Here is a 16,101-nt window from a genome sequence, read left to right as displayed (position 1 = left end):
CTCTGCACAGCATACCTGCATTTTGCATTAACTGGGTTATTGGAATACTAGGCTTTTTCTAAGGCTTCCTGAAGCACAGTTTTTTAATTTTCTTTTTTTAATTAAAAAAAATTTTGGGGGGGGGGGCGCTTGGGTGGCTTGGTCGGTTAAACGTCCAACTTCGGCTCAGGTCTGATCTCACCGTTTGTGAGTTCGAGCCCCGCATCAGGCTCTGTGCTGACAGCTCAGAGCCTGGAGCCTGCTTCAGATTCTGTGTCTCCCTCTCTCTCTGCCCCTCTCCCGCGCTCTTAAAAATAAATAAACGTTAAAAAATGTTCCTCCCCCAGCTCCACCCTCCAGGTAACATGTTTTGACAGACTGGTAGCTATAATCTTTTTGTACTTTTCCCATACACATAGTATTCACACAAGAAGGCATTTGCTCTATGCGACATTACGCCCACCTCTCTACATCCTCGCTTTTTTTCATTTTTTACTCAACAACATCACACAATGCGGAAAGCCCTCGGAATCACCAGCACAGCAGCTGTCCCTCCGGTAGCCGTGTGGTACTTCCACAGTGCCGGATGGACTGAGATGGGTTCTCGCTCCCCACAATGAACCTTGCTTTGTTGTGGTGTTTTTGTTTTGTTCTGTTTTGCTGCCCCTTCAGACGACACGGTGCAGTAACAGATCGTTCTCATCCATGTCCTTAAGTTCCAGGGCTTCCATGTCCTAGGGAAGTGAGTCTAGCAGGGGGTAAAGGGAACGTGGATTTCTAATTATACAGCTCCCGCCCTGAAAGCTCTTCAAAATTTGTAATGATTTACACGAAATTCAGGAAACTCCCCCACATCCCCACCAGCAACAGACGCAGGGGCTCCTTTAGTTCTGAGGTTCTGTGACTTTGACCTGCGTGTCCCTAGCTACTGAATGTGATCATCCTCCCGTCCGCTGGCCCGGCCCTGTCTCTGCCCGTCTTTCTAGGGGTCGATGTTCTCTCGCCAATTCTGAGGCCCGCTGTGTATCGTGAACATTTGCCCCCCGGGGCCGCTCCTTGCGTTGGCAGCTACATCTTCGCAGGTGTGTCGTCCACGGACTTTGTCACGGTGTCTGTTGCCACACAAAATATTTCATTTGCAGAGAACAGTCAGCCTCTGATGTAGTATCTACCCTTTATTTTACAACTCCCGGGCTTCCTACCTCAGGAAAGGAAGACCTTCCCAGACAGGAGGTCTTGCTCATCCCTCGGTAACACATACACACAACCTTCCGGAATTTTGCCGGAATCACCTTTATTTCTTAACGTCTTTATTTTTATATACAGGGTGGTGCAGAGGTCCAGTACTTTCACCGATGGGTAACGAACTATGCCCACATCGGATAGGGCATAGCCACCTTTTCCCCAGTGACAGGAACATCACTTTGCCATACATGAACTTGCTCCTCATACTGGCCACTGGCCACTTACCTGTTTCTCCATCGAAACCGTCCTGATCTCTAGCTCAGTGGCTGACTTTGAGTTCTGATACCTCGTAAAGCAAGCCTCCCTTGCTGCCCCAATTCAACTCTTTTTCATACTTCACTGGCTCTTCTAGACATTTATTTTTCCATATAAAGCTGAAGATAATTTCACTCCCCCTCCAAAATCGTGTGAGGATTCTTACTGGAATTGTTTGTGAAGCTTACTTCTCAATTTTGAGTTAACGGACATCTTTGTGCTGCCTGCCTTCCCACCATAAAACGGGGCACATCTCTCCATCTGCTCGCGTATTTTACGTCCTTCAGTAAGACTGCATAGCTGTCTCCACGCAGTCCTGTGTCTTTCTCACATAAATTATTCCCAAGTAATTTATAATGAATTATAACAAATAATTTTGTGGCGCTGGTAAAAATGGGATGGGTTTTCTGGCCTCACTTCCAGGTATACTTTAGTATATCTATAAGCAAGCTACAGTAAATTCTCATTGATTTTGTTTTTTAAAGAAACTAGTATCTTGCTGTTTCTCGATATACAGTATCATGCCACCAGTAAAAAAGGGTGCCTAGTGAGTGCTTAGGGTAGTTTACTGGCTCAGAGTGTGGGCCTCGGAGCTCCCAGCTCTGGTTTTGAACCCCAGCTCTGCTCTATGACCAGGATCTTATGAGTGAAGAACACGAGGCTAGAAGAGGTGAGGCCCTGTGCCTGGGGCCCTCATTCTTTCATGTCACATATACTGGTCAAGGGCCTGCAGACTCTAGCTCAAGCCAGATTCCACAGCCGGTATAAGGAAAATCCTTAGATTTGCATCATAAAAGCAAAGTGACAGTACAATCGTGTCTTCTTTTCATTTAACACCACTAAGGGCCAGACGCTACAGGTGGCTTTGATACAAGACTATCAATTAGGGAGAGCCCCCCCCTTGACTTGCTGGATGGGGGCTGCCCAATTCATGAATAATTTAATAAAGCCAATTAGATCTTCAAAAGTAAAATAAAATAATCAAAAGAATTACAGCAATCATATTTATTGCCACACAAATTTTTTTTTCCTTAAAGACTAATCTTTAGAACACGAAACATTAGAAGGAATTTGAAAAGATAAAATTTGAAGATTTACATGCACACAAATTAATGAAATCTCCTAATAACACACCAGCTGAAAGATCTGCTCATGCCAGCTGTGCAGCACAAGCCGATTAGTAACCAGACTTTCTAATCTTTACCAGTGTGAACACCCACAGTACAATTTAAGAAAAACTAATGTAAAACAGAACCTAACCCTAGTGTTTATCTATCATGCTCCTGCAACCCTGGATACCCACACTCTGAGAGCCGGAGAACCTCAGTGTTTCTCAGCAGAAGATAACCTTAACTTTAAAACAGGGAAAATCCTGGGGTGTCTGGGGGGCTCAGTCAGTTAAGCGTCCGACTCTTGGTTTCGGCTCAGGTCGTGATCTCACACTCGGGAGTTTGAACCCCATTGCCCTATCAGCACTATCCCTGTTTGAGATTCTCGCTCTCTCTCTCTCTCTCTCTCTCTCTCTCAAAATAAATAAATAAATAAACTTCAAAAAATATAAATAAATCAGGAAAATCCTAAGGAGGCTCACGAACGATCCAGGTACTCCATCCCTCAGCTACCTGAGGCACCATGAGGCCCAGGCTACTCACTAGAACCTCTGTGCACTCAGCTCATGGTGGTGACCTGTGGCATCTCACTGGAGCGGCTCAGGAAGCCTGACGGGCAGGGGACGGGAAGTCCCAGGCTCTCGGCCAGAGTGGCGGAATGGTGTGGAACGTAACCCGCTGGCAGCTTCTGCTGTTGACATGGCCTTCACGGATGTCACATGTAAGCTTCGGAGATGGAGGCTACCTAAGACCCAGGCATAAGTCTCCTCTTAAACAATAAGCAAAAATAAAATTTAATTGCGGGTGCTTCACTAGATCAGTTTCCAAACATAGCTGACGGCTTTTAGTTGGACATGTGGGCTATTCTATTTTCAACCAGCACAGAAACCTGACTTTAAGTCAGCCAATGAATATTCTGAATTCCAATTTAAAAATATGCTATACAGTTTGCTACCACCAAAAACATAATAATAATAAATTAATTAAAATATGGCTACTCGAGAGGGGGGGGAGGGGTGCTAACAATTTAAATATTCTTCACCTTGAGTTTTTGTGCCTGGATGACATGCAAACATAAATGTGATTTAATTCGTCACCTGTATTTGTGCTGAAGTTCACAAAAGCCTAAATCAAGTAGGACTTCAACCTATAGGGTATCACAGGAAGGGGCACCTGGGTGGCCCAGTGGGTTAAGCATCCAACTCTGGATTTCGGCTCAGGTCACGAGCTCACGGTTGTGAGATGAGGCCCAAGTTGAGCTCCGTGCAGAGTGTGGAGCCTGTTTGGGATTCTCTCTCCTTCTCTTTGCCTTCCCCTTCTCATACGTGTGCATGTTCTGTCTCTCAAAATAAATCAACATTAAAAAAATAAAACCTCAACTCATGGGTTGCCAATTTTTTGAGGTCTTTGCCAATTTTTAATATACAGCAGTAGGAACGTACTTGGACTTTAATGCCATTTCTAGCTGCCTCTGAGACCTTTGTGCTGCTGACTCTGACATGATACTCTCTCCAAACGCTCCATCTTCCAAGATCTAAAAATTCCTAAACCAGCTTTTAGGGATTAATCTGCTGTGACTTACAAAAGATTAACAATACAAATATGCTGGGTATTAACCTGCTATAAGATATTAAAGATACGAAATATAAGATTTCTCTGTCATGAAGCAAATAGGCCATTTACATTTCGAAGTTTTGTATAAGGGATTCTGCCTTGGGCTTGAAGAAACCCATAATCTCTGGGGTCTTTTATAAAGCCCTTTATCAGAATGATTCACTCACTATGCATGCCAAATAAGATATAGATGTATGAGAAAAATGTTAATAATTTTCTTTCTTTCCTACCCTGAATAATGTTGAGAATGTGACAGGGTACTTTTCCATGTCTGTTCTCACACACGCATGCATACACAGCTCTAAACATACAAGCAGGTGTTTTCTTATTTAAAAAAAAAATGGCATCATACTATAAATATATTCCTATGAAACCTACCTCTTAAAAAATAGAATACTTCATAGCCCTTAAAGTCAAAACACACAGGTGTGCCTTTTCAGGGCTTTGGATTGTTAAGTGTTAAATTATCTAATTAAAGTCAACTGAAGAGCGGCGCCTGGGTGGCTCAGTTGGTTAAGCATCCGACGTCGGCTCAGGTCATGATCTCACGGTTTGTGAGTTCAAGCCCCACATCAGGCTCTGTGCTGACAGCTCAGAGACTGGAGCCTGCTTCGGATTCTATGTCTCCCTCTCTCTCTCTCTGCCTCTCCCCCATTTGTGCTCTGTCTCTCTCTCGCTCAAAAATAAATAAAATGTAAAAAAAAAAAAAAAAAAAAAACTAAAGAGAAGCTGGTTTCCCTGGAGACCTGAGAAATAATTTCAAACATATTTTTATTTTTTATTTATATATTCAAAGTTTATTTATTTTGAAAGAGAGCCAGGGAAAGGCAGAGAGAGAAAGAGAGAGGGACAGAGAATCCCAAGCAGGCTCCACACTATCAGCGTGGAGCCCAATGTGGGGCTTGAACTCACGAACCTCGAGATCATGACCTGAGCCGCAATCAAGAGTCGGACACCAGGGGTGCCTGGGTGGCTCAGTCGGCTACGCGACCAACTTCGGCGCAGGTCATGATCTCACCGTTCATGAGCTCGAGCCCCACATGGGGCTCTGTGCTGACAGCTCAGAGCCTGGAGCCTGCTTCGGATTCTGGGTCTTTCTTTCTGTCCCTCCCCTGTTGTGCTCTGTCTCTCTTTCAAAAATAAGTAAACATTTTTAAAAAAAAGTTAAAAAAAAAAAAAAAAAAAAGAGCTGGACACTCAACCAACTGGGCCACTCAGGTGCCCCTCAAACATATTTTAAACGTAAATCAGAGCTCAGAAGGCTAGAGAAGAATAAGCAGCAATCTCCTTTTGGGTTCACAGAACCATCATCTCCGATAGGACTCAAAGCCCTTTTTTACAAAACATTAATTACAAAAATTACATCAATGGTCTGAGCCAAACACAATGTGCTCCAAAGAGCTGCGGCTATTCAAGTGGGACCAGGAAGGTTTCGGCACAGATACGTTATAGTGACTGCTGCTCACGCACACCCCGACCACCTATAACCCAGCCCGGGGGTGGGGGGCTGAGGTGGGAGGGCAGGCCTCTCAGAGCACTGGCACCCCTGTTGTGACCCTCTACAAACAGACGATGCTGGCCTAGCAGACCCTCCCCTCCCCTCCCAGGGATGGGCAGCGGGACCCACCCTGAAATCGCACAATCAGGACCACAGCCCGAAGCTGACGTGACAGGGGAGCACAGAGAGACGTCAGCGGGGAGACGGACGCCGTCTGCCCCCGGCTGAGCGATGTGCAATTTTTTACATTCTCTGAAATTCTGGAAATGGTCTCCGGACCTCAGGCTGTATGCAGACATCCTGTTCCCCGGTTCCGGTCTGACCGAAGCCCAGCTCTACCCTCGCTCTGACCCGGGGCGTCCCGGACAGCTTCTGCTTACACACCCTCCAAGTACTCTCCGGAACCGTCACGCGGACGGCGCAGCCCGGGCGGTGAGTGGGGCGCCGACGGACGGACCCACCTGTGCAGGAAGTGCAGCTTGTGCATGGCGGCCAGGCCCGCCGCGATCTCGCAGGCCATCCGCTGCAGCAGCATGGTCTGCGAGTCCCCCCTCACGTGCTCTTGCTCGTTGCGCAGGTAAGCTTTTAGGTCACCCTGCAAAAGGCAGCGCAGGTCAGTTTCCAGAGGGGACGAGGCGAACACGCTGGCGACCACACACGTGCCTCTGCCCGTGTCCACTATTATTTATTAGAACTCACTAAGATTGGACCTTACTAAAGAGCAAGTTCCAAGTTACAAAGAGTAATTCCACCCAAATACTTTATAAGTATAGAAAACACTATCATCTTTTAGGATCGTTCTAACCAAACGTTAGTTTATCTTTAAATAAACTATCAGTTTAGATGAACATACGTAAAACCAAACAGTAAAACTCAGATAATTTCTCAGTGATGCACAATCTAAACTAAGTGCAGAGGTACAGAAATTTCCAGGTAACTGAGACGATATGGAGAGTAGAATAAATGGTGCCATGTGCACTGCCTGAAAGGATTCTAGGACACACACGGCCAGACAATAGGTCACGAAGGCTACTGCCAGAGCACTCGAGAGCGACGGAGAGGGACAGAAAGAAGACCGGCCGGGGGGCGGGGCCAAGCATTCTGAGTGCTGGCCGAGTCTCTGCCAGCTCCCCCAGGGCCCGGTGTGGCCCCGAGACCGCTCGGAGAAAGAACATTCCGGGCCCTCCAGAAAAATGCATAAAGTTACTAAGCCTATTCACAATCTGGCAGCGCGGACAGGAAAATGAACAAACTCACACCGGACGCCTCCTGAGGCACATCCACCGCAACGCCAGGCCCTCCGGGTATCCCTGCCGGACTGCCCCGTGTTACTCTGCCTCTTTTTCAGGACTTTATTATTAAAAAAAATTTTTTAATGTTTATTTTTGAGAGAGACAGACAGAGAGAGACAAGAGTATGACCAAGGGAGGGGCAGAAAGAGAGACACACAGAGAATCTGAAACAGGCTCCAGGCTCTGAGGTGTCAGCACAGAGCCCGACGTGGGGCTCGAACTCACAAACTGCCAGGTCATGACCTGAACCAAAGTCAGACACTTAACAGACTGAGCCCCCAGGCAGGCATCCCTCTTTCAGGACTTAAATTTAGGACTGTATGTTTTGGGGAATACACGTTTAAGGAAATAAAATCTTCCACATTCTCCTTATCACCACGAGGAAATATTTATTGATCGGACTTAATTCCCAACTAAAGCTTTATATAAACAGTTAACAAAATTTAGAAAGCAAGCCAATAGCTTTCGATTGTCATTATACCTGGGTCAAGTAACGACTCCTGAGGAAGGTAACCAACTAAAGAACAGAATGCATTTCTTGCAACTGTCAGGAAAGAGCAAATTTATCCGATTCTACCCAGAATCAAACCTTAGAACACAATATTCCATGACAAACGTTTGCCTACCTTTAACTGCCCGCCGCAATGTAAATTCTAGGCCCGCTGCAACATCTAAAGGCTTTCGTTCCCAGTCTCAGTGGTTTTTATGTGAATGATAATGCTGAAATTAATAATTACTGCCACCGGAACTTCTGAGCAGCGTGCCAAGCACCGTGCTGGGAGTGTCTACACCTGCTGCCTCGAATAATTCCTGCAATTTGAAACATTTCCTGGCTGTGGAACTGAGGCTCAAGGAGGTTAAGAAATCTCGACGAGGCCACAGCCAATAAACGGTGGGGCCGTAGCTCTACTGTTTAGTTTTACCAACCTGTCAAGAAAACCCACTTAGGGTTGCAGATCAAATCAATTTACTTTATAAGAACGAATGTACAATAACTTCGTGTCAGCCACATGCATTTGTCGGATCCCCCCAAACTTAACGGGACTGCTCTGCCAGGGAAGCAGTTTCGTGCCCTCGGGACCCGTATGTCCTACCTCTTATTTCCTCCCAGACGTGATGCTGGAATCACAAGCCGCTCCAAGGAGAGAAAGAGACCCTTCTTGCCTTTGAATAACACATGTCCCAGACAGAGAGCCTGGGAGACTAGATCGGTTAAGGATTCGACTTCGGCTGAGGTCACGATCTCGTGATTTGCGGGTTCGAGGCCCGCGTCGGGCGTTGCACTGACAGCATGGAGCCTGCTTCGGATTCTGTCTCCCTCTCTCTCTGTCCCTCCTCCATTTGTGCATGCTCTCTCTCAAAAATAAAAATACATGCCCCTTCCCACCCCCACCCCACCTTCCCCCAGGCTAGGCTCTACCCGGTGTTGGAGTGGGTGGGAATAAAGACGGAGTCTCATGACAAATACATTAATCCAGACTAAGACCAGCAAAAAGCTCCAGGCCTACAGGCTAATGAGATTTTCATAAGGTGGCCCACATGGAAACTAAATATGAAAATGAACAGCTTTTTATTTACATTACCAGTGAAATGGCAACTTAAATCCATTTGTCCAACCCCTTTCCTGCAATATCCATCTAAGAAAAAATCACCCTCACACAAAAGTAGCATTATGCTGTGCTGTATCTGGCCAATTCTCAAAACAAACAGAAGCTGCTGGCAAACAGTGAACACTTCACAAGTGACTCTGGCCATGAAGGGAGAATGGCAGAGTGGGTGGAGTTATTTTTCAAGGTTATCTAAAGTGCAGTTCAGCCCTGAACAATGACGGGGTTGGGGCACTGACCCCCGAGCGGTGGAAAATCCACACAGAACTTCAGACTCTCCAAAAACTCAACCACTAGCAACCTGTGGTTGACCAGAAGCCTTACTGATAACAAAGAGAGTTGCTTAACACATATTTTTATGTGGCATATATTATAGACTATATTCTTATAATAAAGTAGGCCAGAAAAAAGAAAGTGTGGAGAAAATGATAAGGAAGAGAAAATGTATTTACAGCACTGGCCTGTATTTGTCGGGAAAACTCTACGTGTGGGAACTGCCCGGCTCAAACCCATGTTGTTCAAGCGGCAGCTGGATATTCATCACCATCCACTGTGCTCAAGGTGTCTTCTCTCCGCAGTAATTCACTCCCCAAATCTCACCAGAAGATGCATAACAAGCACACGGGGATTTTGCTTAAGAATGTTACCGCCCCTAATGTTTCCAGCTTGGCCTCTCCCGACCCCAACCCCCACCCCGGGGGACAAAGTCAGCAGTCAGCAAAACGCTGGCAAACACGCCTCTAAGCTGGGTGAGGAGCTGACACCAATGATTACGGAGGAGCCCGATGGGACTCGCGGTGGTTTGTGCAGGACCCAGGGTTGGTTCTACGTTCTAGAAAGACCGTCGGCTCTCCTGGTGCCACCATTGAGAAGAAAAATCAGCGTAAAATCTTTAATTACGGTAAAAATGTTTCTATTAAATAAATACCAAAACTGGATTCATTCTATCCAAAACAGACAAAACCGTATTGAGACGCCAGGTTTACTTTATTTATGTTTGCGTGGTACTTGGTGAGCAGACAGGGATTATTACTTGGGTCCCTTATTTAAAGAAAAACCCACCAAGAACAGCAATATATTCTGAATTAAAATTGTTCCCTTTATCCAAGTCTTAAAAATTTCTCAGATCCTCCCCCAAGCCCTCCCAGAAAGCCTGGAAAAGAAGGACGTGTGACACTAGGTGGCAGCAAAGTGCCGCACTCAGGACTGCGCGGAGCCAGGGCCGGGAAGGACTTCACGCACCACACCGAGCGGCCCGCAGACCTTCAGACAGAGGCGCACTAGTGTCCTCTTAAGTTCCAGCCCGGGCCACCAGGAGGGCGTACGCAGCTTTCTTCAGGGCACCGGGAACGATGAATTCATTTCATCACAATGTGAAAACGCAACCAGCGAGGAGTTCTAGGAGTGGAAAATTACAGTCTCTTATACTTTTAACAGGAGGACTCTGGGGGAGAATTTGTGATTTTTAAACAAAACTGGAATGAAAGGGTGCAAGACCGGCATAAACAGCCACATACTCGGCCCCCGCTGACGGAAGGAAATGTCCACACGAAGCCAACGCCCCAGTACCCGTCCGGCCGTGTCCCCGCCCGCCGGAGGCTGCTTCCTCGGCCCCGAGCCCTCACCTGCCAGCGTCCATCCCCTGACGCACCAAGTACCGTTGTTACGGATTACTCACCCCTGTGCTCACACGCTCAGACACCCCTCAGGTCAGTCCAACCAGGAACCAAACAAGCCTCCCTCTGCCTCCACACTCCTCCTGCCCCGGCCGTCCCATTCCCTCTTCTCCCCTTCTCCCCTTCCCCCTTCGCACGTGCATTCTGAAGCCTGGTCTGCACCGGCTGGCCCACCTCCCGGGATCCCACTCCCTCATGACCCCGTCCCCACGTCCCCACGCCTCCCCCCCGCGCCGCCGCGGCGGGGGGCCCCCCCCCCCCCCCTCCCCCGCCCCCCCCCCCGCCCCCCCCCTGCCGCCCCCCCCCCCCCAGCCCCTCACCAGCACTGCCAGGGTAGAGCCATCCCTCCCCCCTCCTCCCGGTCTCCTCCTAGCTCACTGGCATGCCTTTTCCAGGCCCCTGTGCTGGCCCCTCCTCCCCTCGCTCATCAGCAAGTGTTGGCACAGCCCAGGGCTCCATCCATCCTGCCGCTGCAGACACTCATTCTCGGGCGACTCTACCCACCCCAAGGCTTTAAAAATCCTCTCTAATGCACTTCTCAGGCTCAAAGCCCTCCTGAGGCTTTCCTCCCGAGCCCCAGACTCATCTTCCCAACTGCTGACTTGACGCCCTCTCCTGGATGCCTTTCGAGGCACCTCGAGTCAAGCTGGTCTGATGCAGACCTCGGACAACCTGCTCCGTCTCGGGAAATGGCATCGCCATCCTCCCGGTGGGTGAGACCAAAACCGAAGGCCTCGTCCTCGAGTCTGCTCTGTCTCTAGACGTCCAACCCATCGCCAAGTCCCGGGCAAGGCCTACTTTCCCCAAAGCCCAGGGCGGCAGCCAGGCGTGAGGAAGGGAGAGGCCACCAGCAGGGCCCGGGGACACCCTCGCTGTCAAGCCTGATCACGCTGCATCGTCGTCCTCTCTGCTGCCTCTGGCCAGGGACCCTGTCACACGCGCCTCTGTTCCACTGTTACTCCACACCCTCTCTTCTTCATGAGCTCTGTGGGGGCAGGGACATGTCATTCATCTTTGTGTGCCCGGCACCTAGAAGGCTCCCCGTGCATGGGCTTACTTGACGAACACATTTGTAACTAAGACATTAGACTAAGCCCATTAACTAGGCATCTTCTGTACGAAAGGACAGTTCTCAAGTGCAGGTTCCCCTCTGGTGGAAAAAACATGTACAACCTTTAAACCACGTGGTATAGAAACACACAGAATAACGTTAAGCCATAAATTAAAATCCCTACTTTGCCACTGGTAATCATGTGACCTGAGGCAAGCCAATTAACCAGACAAATAAAGAAGAACAAACAGAAAGCCTGGTGCTGAAGCCTGGGTTTGGCGCTTCAATGAGCACCTTCATCTCCCTCAGCCTCAGTTTCTGTATCTGTAAAATGGAGCTCCTGCCACCCCACCTCACAAGGGCTCTCAACACCCACAAAGTGAGTAACGGATACCCCGTCCCCAGCACAAGGTCCGGCACAGACCGGCTAGAGCTATCCCTTCCTTAGGCCTCTTGGTGGGCATGGCCAAGGTTCCTTCAGCTCTAAGAGCCCGTGACTCTAAGCGGCCCTGACTCCTGACAAGAGGAGGACTAAAGCAAGCCCCACAGAGGAACATGCAGCACATCGAGAACCCCAAACGGACTTTTTCCCATTGTCATGTGGCTACTGCTAATTCCTTTCAGAAACTCGTCCTCTGCTTTATCGGCGATCAGAATGCCAAAAAGAACGCTCCCTCGCAAAGAAAATACTGTCTCTTGCTTCGGAGTCAGGTGACAAGAGTCAAAGAAACGGATGAATCTTCAGAAAGATTAAGACAGAGCAACGTGTAACCTGCACTCCTCTCTCTGCCACCTCGGCCCTCGGTCTGGGCTCCAGAGTGGCCTGTCTCTGCTTTTCACCCTTTCAGCTCATCTTTTCCAGCAGACGTCGGCCTGCCTCTCTCACCAGGACGTGCGTGTCCCCCTCCCGCCCCCCCCCCCCGGCTCCCCAGGGGGACACTGGCTGAGGGGCTGTTCCCGCTAGGAGGTCTATCCAACTGCTCTTGCGTGCTGAGCAAACTCCTTCTCCAAAGTTAGCCTTCTCCAATGATCCCAGTTAGAACTGCTATACTTCTCCCCCCCACCTTTGTTTTTTTTATTTTTGTAAAAGTAATCTCTACACCCAATGTGGGGTTTGAACTCATGGCCCTGAGATCAGGAGTTGCATGCTCTCCCGACTGAGCCAGCCAGGTGCCCAGAACTGCCATACTTCAATACACACTACTCAGACTTTACTCAGTCACTAACTGCGATCAATTTAAGTAACTAAATATGAATAGAAATAGCTCCTATGTCTTGAGTACTTACCATGTGCTCCAAAACTTACTTTACCAGCTTATTAATGGTCAGGGTAGTCTACAGGGTAGGTGGCATTATCCCCATTTTACAGAGGCCTAAACTGGGACTTAAAGAGGTCAGGTAACTTTCCAGAGTGACACACGAGTGGCAGGATGAGCATCTGAAGGCGGGCCAGCCTGGCTCTCCAGGCAGGAAACACAGGGACCCGGGTGACCCGCCTGTGTTCCCCAGGGCGCCGGGCACAGCTCCTCGTACCCAGCTGGTGCCTGGTACGCTTCTGTTCAATGAGCGGTCCCTACCCAAAAGCAATCTCCTTGCCTGGACACTCACGAGCGAGCGGTGTGCACCTTCCATGGCAGAAAGCCGGAGACGGCACCCCGCAATCATCGCTCCGAGCTTCCCTGAGCACGGCACCATGAGCGTTCCAAACTGGTGGCTAAGTCCAGCTACCAGACTCGCTCTCTCTTCGTTTTCTTTCATAAAAAGTCTAAGATAAAGTGCTTTTTCAACAACAGACCGGTAATTCCACATCACCAGAATGACTTAAGTGCAAAAATATCCTCTCCTTTCTATTTAAAAGATGTTATCGTTGCGTATGATCACCGCCCGATGACGACTGAAAGGCCAATGTTCATTCAATAGCTCTTGACCTACTAAGAACATGTGAAGATAGTGGCTCCTTTCACTGTGGCCGCAGCTGCTTATGACCAAGCCCAAGCTATTACCCTCTGTCCTCTGGATCCTTGCCAGTGGGCGGTTTTGCTTCAGGTGACGCCCCTCTGCTCTGGATGGCCTATTTCTGGGAGGGCTGTGGGGCATCCAGGCCGGGAGCAGGGCTCAGTACTGAAGCGAGGCTTTGGTGTGTCGGTGGGACATCCCCGCAGGTGGGTGCCCTCTCTGGTTCACTGGGATGATGCTACCTGACCATTCCTGCCACGGAGCCACTGCACACACTGAGCCTGGGCAAGCGGACTTCAGAGCTGGTGACCCCGCTCCCTCTGAAGCTTAGCAGGGCCCAGAGGTGATGAGCCCGAAACTGCCCAATGACACAAACGTGACCCTCGCTGCTAGGCAAGGTGGAGGGTTCCCTGGGTCAACAGCCTCTACTGGGACAGGAGACTGGGCACTCGGAGCACTTCCTAGCATCCTGCTAGCACAGGGACCAGCTGGGATGGCACCTTAAATAACAGTAAGGAGTCATCGATTTGCACGTGTGTGGTAAAAACTGGTAACGTAACACTACCATCTTAACCACTGGTAAGTGCACAGTTCAGGGGCATTAAGAGCATTCATGCTGCGGTGCCACCGTCACCACCGTCCTTCTCCAGAACTCTTCATCTTCCCAACCTGAGACTGTGTCCCCATTAAGCACACTCCCCATCTCTCCCAACTCAGTCCCCGGCAACCACCATCCCACTCTCGGTCCCTGTGAGTCTGACTGCTGTAGATGCTTCGTAGGTGGAGCCACGCAGGATCCTCTTCCAGTGGTTTGGCTTATCTCACTGATCATGCCCTCAAGGTTCATCCATGTTGGAGGCGTTAGCATTTCCTTCCTTTTTAAGACTCAGTAATACTCCACGGTATACACTCGATTTTGTTTACTTACTCATCCACCAATGGACTCTTGAACTGCTTCTACCTTTTGGCTACTGCGAATCATGCCGCTATAAACAGGGGCATGTGAACATCTCTTTGAGATGCTGCTTTCCATGATTTTGGATATATGTCCCTCCAAGTGAAACTGCTGGGTCGTATGGTAACTCTTGTAATTTTTTGAGAAACAATGACTGCTTTTAAGGTTTTGTTGTTGATCAATGTACCGCTGGGCAGTGCACTTAAATTAAAAATAGCTATTAGCTCTGCACCACCAATGAAAGCTGTTGGTGGGGGTGAGGAGCTCTTTCCAAACATCTAGCTACAGGAGTGAACATTCTCCCATGACGACTTAGGAGGGTCACATAAAATGTTTCAAGGAGTCGTATTTGTTGAATGGGTGTACAAAATTAAAAAAAAAAAAAAAAGTTTTATTTGTTAATTGTGGAGGGCTATATGCATAATCCTCATCCCAAAATATGGAAACCAGTACAACTTTAGGTAAGTTAATATTCTCTGCATACTCAGTCTAATAAGTACTTGGAGAATATGCATTGAAATGTGAGACCTAAATGTCCTGGGTAAAAACCATATAAAAAGAATGTTAACAAAAAGCATGTATTTATTATATTTACATAAGGGGCACCTGGGTGGCTCAGTCGATTCAGCGTCCGACTTTGGCTCAGGCCATGATCTCACAGTTCATGGGTATGAGCCCCGCGTCAGGCTCTGTGCTGACAGCTTGGAGCCTGGAGCCTGCTTCAGATTCTGTGTCTCCTCTCTCTCTCTTTCCCTCCCCTGCTCATGCTCGCTCACGCTCTCTCTCTCTCTCTCTCTCAAAAATAAACATTTTAAAAAATGTATAATGACAAAGATACAAAGAATACTCTTGAATCTTGTCAATTCTGACTTTTTTATAGTAATTGTAAAGGAGCTGTTTGTGTGCTTTGTAATGTTTCAGTTTCTTTATAAAGTAGGTTAAACTACTACTCCCAAAAAGAACAAGCAGCTTTGTGAAAAAATGAATTAGAATAGCACTAAAACTAAACCCATCGCCTGAACCATTTAGAAGACAACAAAAGGTGAGCATCCAGAAGCTTTTACCATTCCAGGAAAAACAATAATGTCTAATAAAACTTCTAGGAATAGACAGGGCAGAGAGGGAGAGAGAGAAAACCCCAAGCAGGCTCCACACTGTCAGCACAGAGCCTGATGGGGGGCTCGAACCCACAATCCGCAAGATCATGACCTGAGCCAAAAACCAAGGGACAGACACTTAATCGACTGAGCCACCCAGGCGCCCTGAGATAGTTTTATAATTACGAGAATTGTGGTATTTCAAGTAGATATGCTCCCTGCCACATATTTGTTGTTTGATCAGGAAGAGTGTTTTGATTGTTATTTAGAAAAAATATCAAGAGCTTAGGGACCCAGAAGAGCCACCACAGAGTGTCTCAGAAAACTACAACTCTGACTGCAGACTTGTCTCCTCACACAGAGACACTAGACCATAGCGCTTCTCAAACGCTGTCCGCACAAGAATCACCTGTCACATCAGTTAGCCTGAGCCAGACTAAAAGGAGCAGTTCTCATGTTGTAATCACCGAGGGTCATAAACATTATGACTGATAACGTTGAGATAAAACAAAACGTAAATGCAATAAAATAATCAGGAATGTCATCGAGTACGTCGTCTTCTTAGTTCTCATGCCTCCATTCAAAGGTTTATCGGGCTAAATAACCACGGTCACATGTCTGCTCTCACTACCAAGGAGGCCTAGAGGACAGTGACCGAACTCTCCCTCCGGATCCATGGATCCATGTGGGAATTCGTCTTCCAATAGCAGGTGTTCAACAAAGAAGCACCCTTGATGTTCGGAGAAAATGTGGGCTTGGGACAAAAA

At 48.1% G+C, this 16,101-nt stretch overlaps 1 protein-coding gene across 2 annotated transcripts in view; it reads right to left on the bottom strand.

Annotated features, from left to right (window-relative positions):
• LMTK2 (lemur tyrosine kinase 2) overlaps positions 1–16,101 on the bottom strand; it is an 81,951-nt gene that overhangs the window by 25,784 nt on the left and 40,066 nt on the right. For both annotated transcript variants that reach the window (XM_040455867.1, XM_040455868.1), the window contains exon 7: positions 6,162–6,295. In XM_040455867.1, the coding sequence (XP_040311801.1) occupies positions 6,162–6,295 (134 nt within the window). The remainder of the gene's footprint in view (positions 1–6,161; positions 6,296–16,101) is intronic.

Source organism: Herpailurus yagouaroundi, unplaced genomic scaffold (assembly GCF_014898765.1).
Source record: "Herpailurus yagouaroundi ecotype Mexico unplaced genomic scaffold, PumYag 216, whole genome shotgun sequence".
In the NCBI taxonomy this organism is placed as follows: Eukaryota; Metazoa; Chordata; class Mammalia; order Carnivora; family Felidae; genus Herpailurus; species Herpailurus yagouaroundi.
Note: the sequence above shows the minus strand (reverse complement) of the source record. Positions and strands in the feature narration are given on the sequence as shown.